This window comes from Geotrypetes seraphini, chromosome 2, assembly GCF_902459505.1.
Source record: "Geotrypetes seraphini chromosome 2, aGeoSer1.1, whole genome shotgun sequence".
In the NCBI taxonomy this organism is placed as follows: Eukaryota; Metazoa; Chordata; class Amphibia; order Gymnophiona; family Dermophiidae; genus Geotrypetes; species Geotrypetes seraphini.
The window spans coordinates 35,786,919-35,804,759 of NC_047085.1; the positions used below are offsets into that span (position 1 = coordinate 35,786,919).

Sequence of the window (17,841 nt, forward strand, 5' to 3'; positions counted from 1 at the left end):
GCACACATAGCTGGACTGGACAATGTTCAGGCAGATTATTTCAGCCATAAGACTCTGGATTCAGGGGAATGGGCCCTGTCCTAGAGTGCCTTCCACTACATAGTAGAGCAGTGGGGCCACCCAACATTTGATCTCATGGCATCAGCAGCAAACATAAAGTCGGATTGGTTTTTCAGCCACCTTCACGAGCCAGGAAGCGAAGGCTTGGATGCTTTGATGTGGCCATGGCTGCTTTAAGAACATAAGAATTGCTGCTGCTTGGTCAGACCAGTGGTCCATTGTGCCCAGCAGTCCGCTCACGCAGCAGCCCTCCTAGTTGGAGGGCCATCTTTATGTCTTCCCTCCATGACCCATGATAGGCCATCTGCTGAGATGAATCAAGGCGCACAGAGGTTGGGTGATTCTCGTGGCGCCTGAATGGCCAAGGCAGCCATGGTATGCCGACCTAGCTCACTTATAGCTGGATCAGGGGCTCTGGCTTCCCTGTCATCTTCATCTCCTTACACGGGACCCAATTGCGCTCCAGGATCAGGACCGCTTTGGTCAATACCACTAATTCTAGTGTTCCTTCAGGATGGGCTAGAAAAGGGTTTGGCTGTCAGCTCTCTGAGAGTCCAGATTGCTGGTCTTTCTTGTCTTGGTCCTAAGCTTCTGAGAAGCTCTTTGTCCACTCATCTTTGTGGATGTTCTATAATGACTGTTCTGCAGTCTAGATTATTTGCCAGATTTTGATACAATAGTGCAGGGGTGTCCAATCTTTTGACTTCCCTGGGCCGCAATGGCTGAAAAAAATTTTCTGGGGCCATGCAAACGCTGCAGCAAGACAGAGGAGGAAGCCGGCAAGATGGTAAACACCCGGGGGCAGCAGAGGAAAATACTGCATCGCCCTTGACCGGGGCCGCACAAAATACTTCACAGGGCCGCAGGTTGGACACCCCTGCAATAGTGTTATTGCTGCATGATATGGATATACACTTGTGATGGTGATAATAGGAGGGCCCTATAACCAATATGTATTAGATACAATTTTAGTTAAGACCTCAAAAGAACACTAATATAGAAAAAGATTTAGCTGAATAATAAAACTGCTTCAAAAACTTGTGACACAGCGTAGCATACAATGTTGGGCACCTATATACTGACGATTCACATATCAAAACATTCTTCAGCACTGTGTAGTTCTGGCATACAAATGATTCTGTCACACCGAGGATCCTCAGAACACCACCCAAGTCTATTCAGTTGGCGTGGCAGCACTCCTCACTGGTTCCCTTCTAGTACAGTGTGTGCTATAATAATTTTTCCATAAACTTTTTCTTAAAAAATTTTCATTATATACTTTTTTGAAATTTTTCATTATATTTTTCTTGTATGAATCTTATCATTTGACTAAATTAAATTGGAACTTAGCTCATGACATTGCTGCACCAATCCCCTCTTCAGCCATTGCAAAACTTTATCATATGTCTCCAGATCACTTAATCTATAAAGTAATAGCGAACGATCAACAGCATATATTACTAGTAATATATTAACTTTTAAAAGTAATGAGTAACTATAGCAATTACTTTTATGCAAATGTAATGAAATAACTGTAATATATTATTTTTTTCAGTAATGAGTAATATAATGTCTACTTAATTTATATAGTTACTTTTTAGTGGCACCCATCCAATTTTATTTATTACTAGAATCATTATTGGGTTGCTTCTGGTTTCTAGCAAACTTAATTGTTCAAGTGTACAACATGAGGGAAAAATAAAGATGGCTTAGTCTGCCACAAAAACTTGATGATGTTCATCAAAGTTGCTAGGACTCAAACACGAGTCGATGGCACCTAACTCGTCTTCAACATTTAAGCACTCTGTCAATTATTTTATTTAGTAAGCATTCAGCACTGAACAGCAGGCAGCTTTCGTTATGCTTGTCACTGGGTTGCAACCAGAAAGACTCGTTATGAGCTGAAATACTCTGGTTAGACATCTTGAGAATAAATTTGCCAAAATGAAGGAAACACTGTCAACTCATTTGAGCAAAATATCATATGTTTCTACAAATGCTGCTATCTGGAAAAGTTATAATCATAATTTCTTTGGTGACTGTTCATTAGTTGAATAAAATGTTTTTACAGTGCTATTCTGCCACTCTTACGTGTCAGTGTATAAAGTGGCGACACTTATGATCTCATAGCATCAACTCTTGAGACTGTCCACAATAAATATAATCTGGTAGCTAAGGTAACAATGACTATCACAGACAATGACTTTAACTTTATCAAAGACTTCAATTTGTTTTCAGATGACTCAGCTTGTTTCTCAATCTGAGTCAGAAGAGACTGTCTTCCCATATATAGGAGAGGTCATTGCTGATGGTCACGATACAGCAGAAGAGCAGTTTGTTTTGCCGCTGCACTAATGATGTGCTGCATTCATTAAACTTGGTAGCTGTTAATAACTCGGAAGATGTTTGTAATGATTCAGTGTATAAAAAGATTTTTCAAAGCTCATTGGCAAAGTGTGCAGCATTATGAAACAAGACAAATTAAAGTGCTCAATCAGCTGATATTGTACATGAAAAATGCAATATGCAGCTGGTCATGCCTATTGCAATGCAGTAACAATAAGAGTTCTAGAGTATCACTGTTTTTGCAGCTGTGTAGCGCATAAACTGTGAATAATATAAAGTTAAACAGATAATTTAATAATTTGGTGGATTGATAAGTCAAGTGAATGTCAACAACGTCCACTGTAACAACCCAGCGCACCACACCATCATAGAGTCTTCGCGTGTGTAGTGAAAATCAAATAAATAGTGCAAACACACTTTGTGATTAAATATCATATAAAAGTTTTTTCACAGTGGAATTCTTTCTTCTATGCTGTTGAGAAAATTTATTTCATTGTTGATAAAAACTTGAACTCAGCCTTCTGAATGAATTGTGCACAGCTCTGGGAGTAACTGGATTTGGACACAATGAATTTTTTTTTTTCTGGGCGAGTACTGCTATGTCATGAATCCAATAGCAGCTGCTCTGGATGTCCTACAAAGTGAAGCTAAATATTACTTGGCTTTTTGCTGCCCACTTTGGTCATGTTGAAAATGAAGCTGACTAAAGTTAGTACAGACCTTAAATATGCTTCACCTGTGGTTTCTACACTTCAGCGTGGATTCAATGAGCATTTTGGTTATTACCTTGATCGCATAGATTTGATTCTGCCTGCAGTTATGCTGCCACAGTTTCATTTTTGTTAGATTGAAGACAAAATGAAGATGAAATACAAAGAACATTTTTTTCATAACAATTAAAACAGTGAAACTGTCATCGGGGGAGGGGTGAAGTGGTTAAGATGGTGGCACGCTGTTGGCAGTGTTCATGAACTCTCTACCTGCTGTTACTTTTAGTTTCCTCTGAACTATTATGCTGCAAACCAAACATAAAGGGGGATAGTTAAAGCTGGTCCTTTGATAGCTAAGATTTCACCTCCCCTTCAGCAGATGATAGACAAAACTCCCACAGAACGAATCAAAGATTTTCCTGTGGTAGCCTCAGGCAGAGGAGAGCCCACGGAATTAAGTCTTTATGTCACCCTTTTTCCTCCAATTTTCAACCCCTTACCACATCCGAATTTACTGATGACACTGCTGAGGTCCCCTCCACAAAAGGAAGCTAGTGAGAAGACCTGTTGCAAGGGGCAGATAGAGAGAGTGGAAATATCGGAGCTCCTCCTGGGATTTCTTCACAGATTGTGAGACCAGTGGTGGTGACTTTGGAAAGCATTTGGAATGCTCTCCAGAAGCTAGACACTACAGTGTCCAAATTGTAGCATCTAGAGAATATCGTCTGTAATTTAACTAAAATTTTAGAAGGAACTAAGGAAGAATGTGTCTCTTTGAATTTAGTAAAACATAAAGTAAAAACATTACAAGGTTTGACATTAGTAATTAAGAGCATAAGAATTGCCACTGCTGGGTCAGACCAGTGGTCCATCATGCCCAGCAGTCCGCTCACGCGGCGGCCCTTAGGTCAGTGCCCTAACTGAGACTAGCCTTAACTGCATACGTTCTGGTTCAGCAGGAACTTGTCTAACTCTGTCTTGAATTCCTGAAGGGTGTTTTCCCCTATAACAGCCTCCGGAAGAGCGTTCCAGTTTTTTACCACTCTCTGGGTGAAGAAGAACTTCCTTCCGTATGTACGGAATCTATCCCCTTTTAACTTTAGAGAGTGCCCTCTCGTTCTCTCTACCTTGGAGAGGGTGAACAACCTGTCTTTATCTACTAAGTCTATTCCCTGCATTATCTTTAATGTTTCGATCATGTCCCCTCTCAATCTCCTCTTTTCAAGGGAGAAGAGGCCCAGTTTCTCTGATCTCTCATTGTACGGCAACTCCTCCAGCCCCTTAACCATTTTAGTCGCTCTTCTCTGGACCCTTTTGAGTAGTACTGTGTCCTTCATGTACGGCGACCAGTGCTGGACACAATATTCCAAGTGAGAGCGTACCATAGCCCAGTACAGCGGCATGATAACCTTCTACGATCTATTTGTGATCCTCTTTTTAATCATTCCCAGCATTCTGTTCACCCTTTTCGCTGCCATCACACATTGTGCGGACGGCTTCATTGACTTGTCGACCAATACTCCCAAGTCTCTTTCCTGCACCTGTATTCGTGTATAAGATTTTTGTTACCAACATGCATCACCTTACACTTATCCACGTTAAACCTCATTTGCCATGTCGCAGCCCATTTCTCAAGCGTGTTAATGTCACGTTGCAGATCTTCACAATCCTCCTGCGTCTTCACTACTCTGAATAACTTCGTATCGTCTGCAAATTTAATCACCTCACTCGTTGTACCAATTTCCAGGTCATTTATAAATATGTTGAAGAGCACGGGTCCAAGCACCGAACCCTGCGGCACCCCACTCGTGATGCTTTTCCATTCTAAGTATTGTCCATTTACTCCCACACTCTGCATGCCAGTTTTTAATCCACGTGAGTATTTCGTCCTCAATTCCATGGCTCACAATTTTTTGAAGTAGTCATTAATGTGGAACCTTGTCGAATGCCTTCTGAAAATACAGATATACAATGTCGACCGGGTCACCCTTGTCTATCTGCCTGTTTATTCCCTCGAAGAAGTGCAGCCAATTCGTCAAGCAAGATCTTCCTTTGCTGAAGCCGTGCTGGCTGGTCCTCATCAGATCGTGTCCGTCAATGATCAATGATTCGATCCTTTATTAGCACCTCTACCATCTTTCCCAGTACCCAGGTCAGTCTCACCATTCTGTATTTATTTTTTTTTTATTTATTCAATTTTCTATACTGTTCTCCCAGGGGAGCTCAGAATGGTTTACATGCATTTATTCAGGTACTCAAGCAGTTTTCCCTCTCTGTCCCAGCAGGCTTACAATCTATCTAACGTACCTGGGGCAATGGGGGGATTAAGTGACTTGCCCAGGGGCACAAGGAGCAGCGTGGGTTTGAACCCACAACCTCAGGGTGCTGAGGCTGTAGCTTTAACCACTGCGCCACACTCTGTAGTTTCCCGGTTCTCCCCTCGCACCTTTCTTGAAGATCGGCATAACATTTGCAACTTTCCAGTCTTCCGGAATCCTTCCCGATTTGATTGACAGATTGGCTATTAGTTGAAGCAGTTCAGCTATAGCCCCTTTCAGTTCTTTGATTACCCTTGGATGGATGCCATCCGGTCCTGGGGATTTATCATTTTTAAGCCTATCAATCTGCCTGCATACCTCTTCTAGACTGACTGTCAACCCTGTCAGTTTCCCGTCTTCATTTCCTGCATATAGCCTGTTGGTTTCTGGTATGTTGTGTATGTTCAGTTTTTCGGCGATGGCTTTGTCCTCCTTTAGCACTCCCTTTATTCCATGGTCATCCAACGGCCCCACCGCTTCCTTCACGGGTCGTTTCCCCTTAATATTTCAAAAGAACTGCTTGAAGTTTTTTGCCTCCTTGGCTATTTTTTCCTCATAGTCTCTTTTGGCCCCTTTTACCGCCTTATGGCACTTGTTTTGATATTGTTTGTGCTTTTTCCAGTTTTCATCCATTTTTGACCTTTTCCATTCCTTAAACAAAGACTTCTTGTCTCTGTTCACTTCCTTCACTGCTACAGTGAGCCACGCTGGTTTCTTGTTCTTTTTCCTCTTGGATCCCTTGTTGATACGCGGTATAATAGATTTTGCGCCTCAGTGACTATGTCCTTAAAAAGGGACCATGCTTGCTCTAGCATTTTTGCAGTGCTTATCCTCTTCTTAATCTCCTTCCCCACCATGAGTCTCATCCCTCTGCCTTTTAAGTTTTCCAAAGTTCCTGGGAATCGCTCCTCTGGAGGCCTGTAAAAGGCATTTGATTGAGCTGCTAATATTCTCTTCTGAAATAATTTCTTCACTAAATTGGATTTGCTATATTCCTGTTAAAAATGTTACAGAAGAGATCCTGGAGACTGAAGTTATAGCTTTGAATAGAGGAGGTTTTAAATATTTCATAGTTTCTGGTGATGTCTTTATCAGAATCTGTCAAAAGAGCTACACTATTAGTTTCCTTCATTTTTGAACAAGATATGAAGGCTGTGTTACAATTTGTATTTTCATAATTCACAAGTTTTTTTCTTTGGGAAAAAAATCTGGATATATCCCAAAGTAATAAGGCAAACTCAAGAGAAGTTTTAGGGGGATTGAGAACTGAAGCAGTAGCCTTGACTGTAAATGTGTTAAGTATCTTGAAGTGAGGTACATCTTTTCTTCTCTGGATCAACTGAGAGCTTTTCTTGATATGAAAAAGTTGATTACTAAGGCTACCTAGCTTATTAGTTGAGTAGAATAATAAAATAGTGGTTTGTTGCTGCTGTTAAGCCTTTGATTTACTGTATATTTTTCTTAAATCAATCTCATCTATTTGGTTGGTACTCCCTTTTTGTGGTTTAATGAAGATGTAAATTAACTTTTTCCCCTTTTTTGAAATTTATTTTCTTTCCTCTTTAAATATTACTTTTCTAAGTTTCTTAAGCAAGGATATTCTTGTGAATTGTAATTTTTGAAACATATAAATAATTTTTTTTAAACTCATCAGAGCAAACTTCACCAGCTTCATCCAGCAGTAATTGTGGTGGTGATGAAGATGATTTCTTCTGCTTTCAGAATGTTTGTCAGTGACAGAAGTGATGTTGCTGCTGAATTAGATCTATTTCCAAATGACAATTCTCATGAAATAATCAATGAATCAGTTTCTTTATATCAAGATACTGTTTGTGAAGTATGTATAACAGGGTTTGTCTTCAAGTGCTCCTGTTGAAAAGCTTTTCGGCATGGGCAAACAATATGACTACAAGAGGATGCAGAATAACATAGTAAATGACAGCAGATAAAGACACTTTATTTGATATTACTGAGTCAGAGACCATAGAAGTCTGCCCTGTACTGTCCTTAGGTTCCAACTTCTAAAGTTATTGTTGAAACTTGATACCCTAGATTCCAATTAATAGAACTGCTATCAAAGCTCACTCCAACCTAGCTGAACCCACTCATCATTTGTGGGATACAGACCGTAAAAGTCTGCCCAGCACTATCCTCAAGTTCCAAATTACCAATCGCTCCTTCATTGTAATAGGAACTGTTTTAGTTAAAGCATTAAAAGGTGTTAAACTTAAAAACAGTATCTTGATACAAGGAAATTGACTTCAGCCCTATTTCTAAATTACTCTTTCAAGACTGGAACCCTATGGTCAACAATTAAACATGTTTTTGTTTCTTTGCTGGCGTTGACACCAGAAGAAGATTCTGCCTGATGGTTGCCACAGTTAAAAAACTTTTGAATATTGATGGTTTCATTGATTTCTGCACTGCTCATATGCTAGCTATGTTCATGATTTTTTTCTTTATTTGTTTTAAATATCTAATTGTGTTAGATCCCTATATTTGAAGACTTGAGCATTTTCTGTTTAGATGTTTTCTATGATAATGGATCTATTTCCAATTGCTAGAATTAATTTTATGTAATGTCAAAACAACTGTTATATCCAAAGAATTAAAAAGTAACTAAAAGTAACATTACTTTCACAGTAACTTTCATTAAACAGGTAACTAGTAACCATAATATATTACTTTTTCCTTGTAGTAATTAATAACTTCATTATCTTTACAAAGTAATTTAAACAACACTGCTAGTATCATAGTTCAGTACTATACATTGCTTTAAAGACATATTGAATAAAATTAAGTGCATCTGATATGAAAGATACTCAATAAGCTGCTTTTTCTTGTACAATCCCTCTCTATTCCTAGATAAATGGGTTATGTGTCCCATGTCGCAAGACTGCTTGTAGGAAGCCTCATTTACATAATTTTTTTCTGACCCTCACCTCTTGCCTTCTGGTTACCAGCTGCTTTTCTATAAGTGAGACAGTAGGAGCCAGTCTTTTCTGCTCATCTTTATTTTTTCCTTTTACTCTGTTTTTTTTTTTTGTGGGGGGGTTACGTGTTTTGCATCTTCATGCTGCAGAGGTTCTCCGTGGGGACAACTCTGGCTACAGGAGATCACAGACTTTAAGGGTAAACTCTGCTTCCAGGAACTTGGCTATCTTGCAGTGGATAGCCTGCATTTTCAGATCGGGGCTCAGGGACCATTCCTTTGGGAGTTGGCTCACCCCAGGTTCGTCCGCTAGTGGGTTTGAGCGCAGGCTGCATGATTTTGTGGAGGTGTGATCTCTATCATATCATCCTGCTCTTCTCCAAGCCGTCTCTTCTCCAAGCTGAAGAGCTCTAATCACTTTAGCCTTTCATCATAGGGAAGTCATCCTATTGCTTTTATCATTTTTGTTGCCCTTCTCTGTACCTTTTCTAAGTCTGCTATATCTTTTTTGAGATATGGCGACCAGAACTGTACACAGTATTTGAGGTGCGGCCATAACATAGAGCGATAAAATGGCATGATAACATTTTCATCTTTGTTTTCTATTCCTTTCCTGATAATTCCTAACATTCTATTTGCTTTCTTAACCACCACAACACATTTTGCTGAGGGTTTCAACACATCCTTAACAGCGACACCTAGATCCTTTTCCTGGGCAGTGACTCCTAAAAGGGAACCCTGCATCACCTAGCTATATTTGGGGTTCCTCTTTCCTGCATGCATCACTTTGCACTTGCTCACGTTAAACGTCACCTGACATTTTAAGGTCCAGTTCTGCAATTTTTCACAATCCTCTTGCGACTTAACAACTTTGTGCTATCAGCAAATTTAATTATCTCACTAGTTATTCCCATCTCTAGCTCATTGATAAATATGTTAAAAAGCAACAGTCCCAGCACAGCAATTACTTCAGCCATGTTGATATATAAAAAAAACAGTGCTTTAGAATGTTATATTGCAAAATCTCCATATGTAACCCTAGAATAGTATGTCTAAAGTAGACTATTTGTGTTTTGTTTTATGTAGTGGCACTAAGGAAAACAGACACCATTCATCTTTCTGTTGACAAATCAAATTCACAGCCAGAACTCTGCCAGAGATCCCCTCAGACTGGAGATGTATCCCAAAAAACACAGTTTGCAGATCTTCCCCTGAAGCTTCAGCCTGCAGAACAAACTCAGAAACCTCAGCCTGTGGAAGTAGTTCAGAAACCTCTAGTTGGAGATTTACCTCCAAAGCCAGGAGAACTACCTCCAAAGCCTCAGCTAAGTGATTTGCCACCCAAACCACAACTTGGAGATTTACCTCCAAAACCGCAAGTAAAGGACCTTCCTCCAAAGCCCCAACTCGGAGAAACATTGACTAGAACACCAACTGGAGAAATACTACCAAAGCCTCAGTCTTTTGATGTAAATCAGAAAACTCAACCTGTGGACATCTCTCCAAATGTTAAACCTGGGGACACTATCGAGAAACAAACATCAGAAGATTTCAGTGACATAACACCCACCTTGCTAGAAGCTCCAGTGCCACTTCCCAGGAAGATCAATATGGTAAGTATATGTTTTGCCTCAACCTAATGGCCCTTCTTTTTATCACGCTTAAAAGTCTATTAGTTGAATAAATAAAGGCCAGTTGTACTAAATGCCTTTTCCCATGTTGTGTATTAGTGGAAAATGCTTAATACATTTGGTCCAAGACTTCTCAATACAATTAAACCTGAAAACCAAATCTAAAAGTAAACAAAAAGTAAGAAATATATATTATTAAAACATTTCCAGTGAAGGGAGATTACCAACTATTGTTTAGCTTCTTGGGGGTATTTGTGGGTTATTGTGTTTTGTTTTGTTTTTTTTGCTAAGGCTATTTTTGTGAATGAGCCTGTTAATCATTTACACACAGTAAATGAAATAACAGCAGATAGACCTGCATGGTCTATCCAGTCAGCCCAGCAAGGAAGCCAGAGCTACACTGTGAGCGGGTTAGATTTCATAATTGAATACTGACATCATAACCAGGGCCCATTACCAATTTGTTACCAAGCCTGTTGTACCATATATACTTGAATATAAACTGAGATTTTTGTGGGGAGACTCTGTTTATGTTCAAGTCCCCATCAATGACCGTCTCTTTTGTCCTCCTCAACGACCCAATCCAATGATCGGTGGTGCTGAAGTCTACCACCAATGCCTGGTGTTTCTGTCCTCCACAAACTCCTTCCCCCTACAATGACCAACACTATCATCCTCAACAAACCCAACTCTCCCCCAATGAAAGGTGCTACTTTCCTCCACAAACCCCTCTCCCCTGATGACCGGTGCTACCGTCCTCCCCGCTCAGCCAGCATCACGCTTACCATTCCAGTGCTCAAAGAAACTGACGCCAATGTTCCAGGCCGATGTGGGGCTTTGAGTTTCTGCATATTCTCATGGCCTGCCAGCTCTCGCCCTCTTTGGGATTCTTGGAGAGGGCAGGAGCCAGCAGGCCTTGAGCATGCACAAGAACTCATGGCGTCGCATTGACCCAGAATATTGGTGTCAACTTCTTTGAGCACTGGAATGATAAGCATAATGCAGGCTGGGCGGGGTGTGGAAGACGGTAGCACCAGTCATCGGTGGAGAAGAGTTTGTGTTTAAAAATAGCACCAGTCATCGGGAAACAGGAATTTGTGTTGGAAAATAGTACCGGTCATTAGGAGAGAGGTTTGGATTTGAGAAGGCCAATGAGGATGTGAAACAGGATTATGTAAAAGAATCTTCCTAAACTGCTCCATGTAAAGTGAGCTGCGTGTTATTATTACTGTATGTCCTTCCAGCAAGGTTCATTTAGGATGCCCATTTGACATACTCCTAGAAAGTTGCAGATCTTATGTGGTGATCTACATTGTTCTTCTTTTCGTCACTGCTAAGCACCCTTTCTGCTAGTACCTTGCTTCTTTGGGTTCTGCTATTGATTTTGCGCGCACAAAGTGGCAGTTTTCTGCACCCATCACTCTATTTGTGAAGTACTGTTTCTTTTATGTTGCTCCCAAATCTACCCTTTAAAGTCGCTTCTTATAGTCCCTTCTTCTAAATCTTCCTTTCCACCAAGATAGACTTTAGGGTGTTTGAATCTGCCATATTGTTCCTCCATCTTTTAGGGTATATGATTTTTACATCTTTCACCACCTCATACTCTAACAGGGGAGGGATGTTAATCTTATAAGCCATCATGTTTTCTACGCTATCACAAGTTAAAGATAAAATCAAGGTGCTGCTATACTGATCATCAGATCAATATATGGTTTACTTCAGTTTATATTTGGATTGGTTTATATTTGAGTATATAGGCAGTTCTACATGATGCCACAATATATCAATACCATGCCAATAGTCTGAAGAGTGGTTGTATTGGTATGGCCTCAGGATAGTTTTATCCATTATTGATAATGGTTAAACCAATAATCCAACCATATTGCTAATTAGCAACATTTTACTCTCTAATTTCAACATTAAGATGTCTTCTTGAGAGGAAGTGTGTTGTCTATTTAATAACAAAAATTTTGTTTTCTTTGTATTCAGTTTTAATTGGTGGTGTTGCATCCAGTCATTAATCAGTTGCATTCCCTGTTGTATAATATTATGGGAAACTTTAAGAGTAGTTTTGATGGGAATTGATATTTGTGATATCATCAGCATAGAAGTATACAATATTTCCAGCCTTTTCTAAAATACAGTCAAGTGGATGGAGAAACACATTAAAAAGAATGGGTGAAAGTGGGTGAGGTACTCCACATGGTATTTTCCTCTGATATAACCTCTGTCATCGTAACTTTAACTGGTCAGAAACCCATTGAACCATTTAAAAATATTACCTGATACTTCTGTATCATCCATAACTTGATACAATATATCATGGTCAATGAGATAGAATGCTGAAAAAGGATCAAATTGCATTAACAGAACTTTTTCATTTTCCTGTCAAGATTTTGATTTTATCAAACAGAGAACCAACAACCATCTCTGTATTATAGCTGGAACAGAACTCCCATTGGAAGCTATGTAGAGTATTGTGGTGGTCCAGATACTATGTCAGTTGAACAGCCACCAAGCCTTCCATGATCTTTACAATTAAGGGAATAAACATAACTAATCTGAAATTGGCAGGCTGAGTGTGTGATTCTTTTTGATCCTTCACTATTGGTATTAAAATAATCTCCCTTATAATGACTGCAAATACGCCTTCTAACAGAAGTATGGTAATCCATTCCATAAGTGTTAGTTTAAATTCTACTGGAGCAACTTTTATTAAGTATGGCAGGCATATGTCAACTGGACAGTAAGATATTACGTATTTATTATATAGATAATTTAATTCTGCCTAGTGAATTGGTAAACATTTTGACCAAGATCTGTCAGTTGGTACTATTTGATTTGGATGAATAAATCTATGTAAATCAGAAGCATTCTTACTTTGTGAGAATTGTGTTCTTATTAGATTTATTTTTTTCTTAAAATGTATCAATTGATCTGCACCAGGTAAATTTGTCAGTTGGGATAACAAATAACTCAGAACCCATACATAATATTGCTTTCTCACATACCTTAATTTTTGTTTATATTGTGTAATTGCTTTTCTCCAAGCTAATTTATTCTAATCTGTTTTCGTTCCACTGCTTTTCTAATCTACTGTATTTTTGTCTCAGTATCAACAACTTGGGGTAAACCAACTACGAGTATTACTGTGCCTGTCTTTCCTAATTTTATCATATTTGGGAGCTAAGCTGTCAAGTGTACTTTCATTTTGACTGTTCTAATTAATCACTAAGGCCCATATTTTATAAATGGTCCCCTAGCGGTGCCTAAAAAACCCAGTGCCGGAACCATGTCTTCAGAGGTGCCTAACATCATTGTAAATATGGCTAACGTCAGATGTAGGCCTTGAAAACCTTATATATATTTTGGCCACTTATCATATAATAATAATCCAGACTCTATGGAATCCACAAAATCAGTATATTAACTAAATGGTCTGGATTAAACGTTCTTAATAATGATTGTATAATATTGAAAAGGACGCCTCAGCCCCACCACTCCACCGCAGAACAAACTCACATCGCGGGAAGCATAGTGTGGTGCTTCATCATTGGCTGCCACTTCTCATTCGTTATTAACTCTATATTTTTAATTTAGTTTATTTTAATTTAAATACTTATATCATAAATATGTTATAGTTATATTGCATTCTCATAGTTGTACTGCATATGTACTAGCTTGGTACTTATCTCAGCCAACCCTGGGGAGTCAGACCTGACATGTTTCGCACAAGTATTGTGCTTTTTCAAGGGCCTCCCTAAAAACAATGTGAAAAAAACGGAGTCATAAACGTACAATTGCATGTAGTCTCCATCCAAACACTACTTATAATCCTAAAAATTCCATTAATCCAAAACAAAACCTCACCTAGGTCGCCGCCGTCATCCGACTCCAAATCGTTAAAGAGTATAAGATGGCGCCGGCGTCCTCGGAGCTCAGTTTAAATGCTTCCCTCCCTGTAAGTTCACGCCCCCCCAGCAGCTTATTGGTCGAACTCTAAAGGAGTTCATGACACAGAACTCCATTCAATCATGTTATTTAACCCTCTGGGTTCCACTGTATCCACCTTAAAAATGTACCTCTGCTCTTGTTCATTTAATTGCCTCACATCCCCCTCCCCCCTGATCACATTGTTCTTATAAATGATCCGCCATTTCAAATCCTCCACGGAATGATTTAATTTTTCCCAGTGTTCTACTAAAGGAGCCTGGGCTATTCTGTTGGTAATACGGGACTTGTGCTCATTAAGACGTACTTTAATCTTCCGATTAGTGCGACCAATGTACACCAGATCGCAGGGGCAAACTATTACATAAACCACCCCCTGCGAATTACAATCTGTGTCCATTCTCGATCTCAAAATCAAATCTCTCCCCGGGACCTGCCAACTATCCCCCTGAATGGAGAGAGGGCACCACTGACACCTACCACAACTGCCGTGGCGACCCCCCACCATAGGTTGTCTCTTACCATATCTTTGGAACCCACAGCGTTGGCCCAATGACCTCCCCCGGGAATAAGCTACTAAGGGGAAGTTTTCCAAAGGTTTATGGCCCTGGAGTATGTACCAATATTTCTTTAAAATACCTACCAGGATCGGGGTTGCCTTAGAAAAAGGCAAAATACAGGTAAGTTGGGCATACTCTCCCTGGGGAGTGTCTCTCGGTTGTAACAAGAGAAGATCCCTCTGTGCATACCTCGCTCTTATGTATGCCTGTCTGATTGAACTGTCAGGGTAACCCCTCATCCGTAGCCTATCACCTAATTTTCTAGCTTCCAGTTTATAAAGAGTAATCGAGGAACAAATCCTGCGAATCCGCAAGAATTGCCCAATAGGCAAATTATATTTTAATTTATACGGATGAAAACTTTTATAATGTAATATAGTGTTTTTTGTCACCGGCTTTCTATAAAGTGACGTAAATATCAAACCCTCATATATTTGTATTGAAATATCTAAAAAATCGATATTAGTTTGATGGCACACCATGGTGAATTTGATATTACTATCTACGGAGTTCAAATATTGATAGAAAACTTCAAGTTCTTGTCTCGTATTATCCCAAATAAAAAAAATATCATCGAGGAACCGCCTCCAAAATAATATCTTGGGGTACCATATAGAGGTGTATATCCAATTCTCCTCAAATTTTGCCATAAATAGGGCGGCAACCGAGGGGGCCAACGTGGCCCCCATCGCCACTCCCTGGGTTTGTTGAAAAAATTTATGCTGGTATTGAAAATAATTTCTCTTTATCACCCAGTCAGCCAGTTGTATGAGAAAATCAATAGACATACGGTGCGGGGTCATGGTTTGAAGTGTGTGACGAATAGTGCTCATCCTGCGGTATACGAGTGTACAAGGACACAACATCTAATGTTACCAACCATTTATCGGTCATGTCCAATTTCAAATTTGACAAATCCTTCAAAAAATGAGAAGAATCCCTAACATAAGATTTGATCTTCGGAACTTCTTCCCTAAGGAAGAAATCCACTGTCTTAGAAAGGGGCTCCAAAATAGAAGAACGGGTATTGACAATGGGGCGTCCCGGGGTTTTTTCTAAAGTTTTGTGTACCTTGGGGACAAAAGAGATCTTCGGGATTTTCGGATGCCTCTCAAACAAAAACTTATACTCCTTTGGTGTGATAGTTCCTTGATCTAAATGTTTGTTCAAAAACTCTAAAATTTCAATCCCCAAAGCCGTGGTGGGATCATCCACCAACGGGCAATACGCCTGTGTGTCCGATAATTGGCGCCATGCTTCTTTTTCATAGTCACTTCTATCAAGAATTACGGTGGCACCCCCCTTGTCTGCTTTAATGATGATGATATCATCATTATTCAATAGTTCTTGAAACCCCTCCTGTTGTGCCCTGGTGGTATTATACGGACCCTGATTTCTCCAAGATTTTTGAAGGTTCTTTAAATCATTAGTAACCAGTTTGGAAAAAGTAAAAATTAAAGGGTCCATAGGGCCTGGGGGGTCCAGGAGGATTTTGTCCTACAGATAGAGATGGAACTTATGTCCGTACCACCTTCCTGATCCACATCATTACCTTCATTCTGCTGGAAAGTCTCCGTGTTTTCAAAAAACACCTTGAGTTGCATTTTTCGAATGAAATCATGAAATGCCTTATGTAACTTTAAAAAATCAGGCAGGTGGGACATAACAAAACTCATGCCCTTTTCCAAGATGTCCCATTGGTTTATGTAATAGTTTGCCCCTGCGATCTGGTGTACATTGGTCACACTAATCGGAAGATTAAAGTACGTCTTAATGAGCACAAGTCCCGTATTACCAACAGAATAGCCCAGGCTCCTTTAGTAGAACACTGGGAAAAATTAAATCATTCCGTGGAGGATTTGAAATGGCGGATCATTTATAAGAACAATGTGATCGGGGGGGAGGGGGATGTGAGGCAATTAAATGAACAAGAGCAGAGGTACATTTTTAAGGTGGATACAGTGGAACCCAGAGGGTTAAATAACATGATTGAATGGAGTTCTGTGTCATGAACTCCTTTAGAGTTCGACCAATAAGCTGCTGGGGGGGGCGTGAACTTACAGGGAGGGAAGCATTTAAACTGAGCTCCGAGGACGCCGGCGCCATCTTATACTCTTTAACGATTTGGAGTCGGATGACGGCGGCGACCTAGGTGAGGTTTTGTTTTGGATTAATGGAATTTTTAGGATTATAAGTAGTGTTTGGATGGAGACTACATGCAATTGTACGTTTATGACTCCGTTTTTTTCACATTGTTTTTAGGGAGGCCCTTGAAAAAGCACAATACTTGTGCGAAACATGTCAGGTCTGACTCCCCAGGGTTGTACATATGCAGTACAACTATGAGAATGCAATATAACTATAACATATTTATGATATAAGTATTTAAATTAAAATAAATTAAAAATATAGAGTTAATAACGAATGAGAAGTGGCAGCCAATGATGAAGCACCACACTATGCTTCCCGCGATGTGAGTTTGTTCTGCGGTGGAGTGGTGGGGCTGAGGCGTCCTTTTCAATATTATACAATCATTATTAAGAACGTTTAATCCAGACCATTTAGTTAATATACTGGCCTTGAAAACCTTGGCATACATTTCTGGTGCCTACCTTTGCCAGAGGCGTGATTCTCTAAACCAGGGGTGTCCAACCTTTTGGCTTCTCTGGGCCGCATTGTCCGAAAAAAATGTTTCTGGGGCCGCACAAACACGCAAATGCTGCAGCAAGACAGAGGAGGGAGCCAGCAAGATGGTAAACATTCAGTGGCAGCAGAGGAAAACAGTGAATCGCCCTCAACCGGGGCCGCACAAAATACTTCACGGGGCCACAGGTTGGACACCCCTGTCTAAACGGTGCCATCGTGTGATTGGCAAGCGATTGGCGGTCGCTTTTAAGATGGCTGCTGACAATGGCACCGATTAGAGAATCTGGGCTAAAATGCTAGTGGAATAGTTCATTGATCCTCAAAATTAAATTTTTCCCCAAATGATTAGCATCTATTTTCTTTCTGGTAGTATATCTGATCTTAATCTTTGAAGGCCACCTATATAATGCCAATTGATGTTAAATTGAAGGATATAATGAGCAAGACCATAAGTTAAGGAACTGAGAGATATTGGAGTAAGTAATTCTTGTAGCAGAATGGGTAGAAAAGGCCATAAAATCTAAATGATGACCTTAAATATGTGAAATTTGAAAAGGTGTGCTAAAATTTGTTTTCCAAAAAACTAAATCTAAAGTTATTCCATATAACTTTAGTTTCAGGTGTACGTTACTATCTCCTAACAATAAATTATAGTGTGAATCTAATGAATATTCCAGTGCAATAGGT

At 39.8% G+C, this 17,841-nt stretch overlaps 1 protein-coding gene across 7 annotated transcripts in view; it reads left to right on the plus strand.

Annotated features, from left to right (window-relative positions):
• ASAP1 (ArfGAP with SH3 domain, ankyrin repeat and PH domain 1) overlaps nucleotides 1-17,841 on the plus strand; it is a 558,081-nt gene that overhangs the window by 531,698 nt on the left and 8,542 nt on the right. For all 7 annotated transcript variants that reach the window (XM_033933030.1, XM_033933029.1, XM_033933028.1 and 4 more), the window contains one exon: nucleotides 9,453-9,979. In XM_033933030.1, coding sequence (XP_033788921.1) covers nucleotides 9,453-9,979 — 527 coding nt within the window. The remainder of the gene's footprint in view (nucleotides 1-9,452; nucleotides 9,980-17,841) is intronic.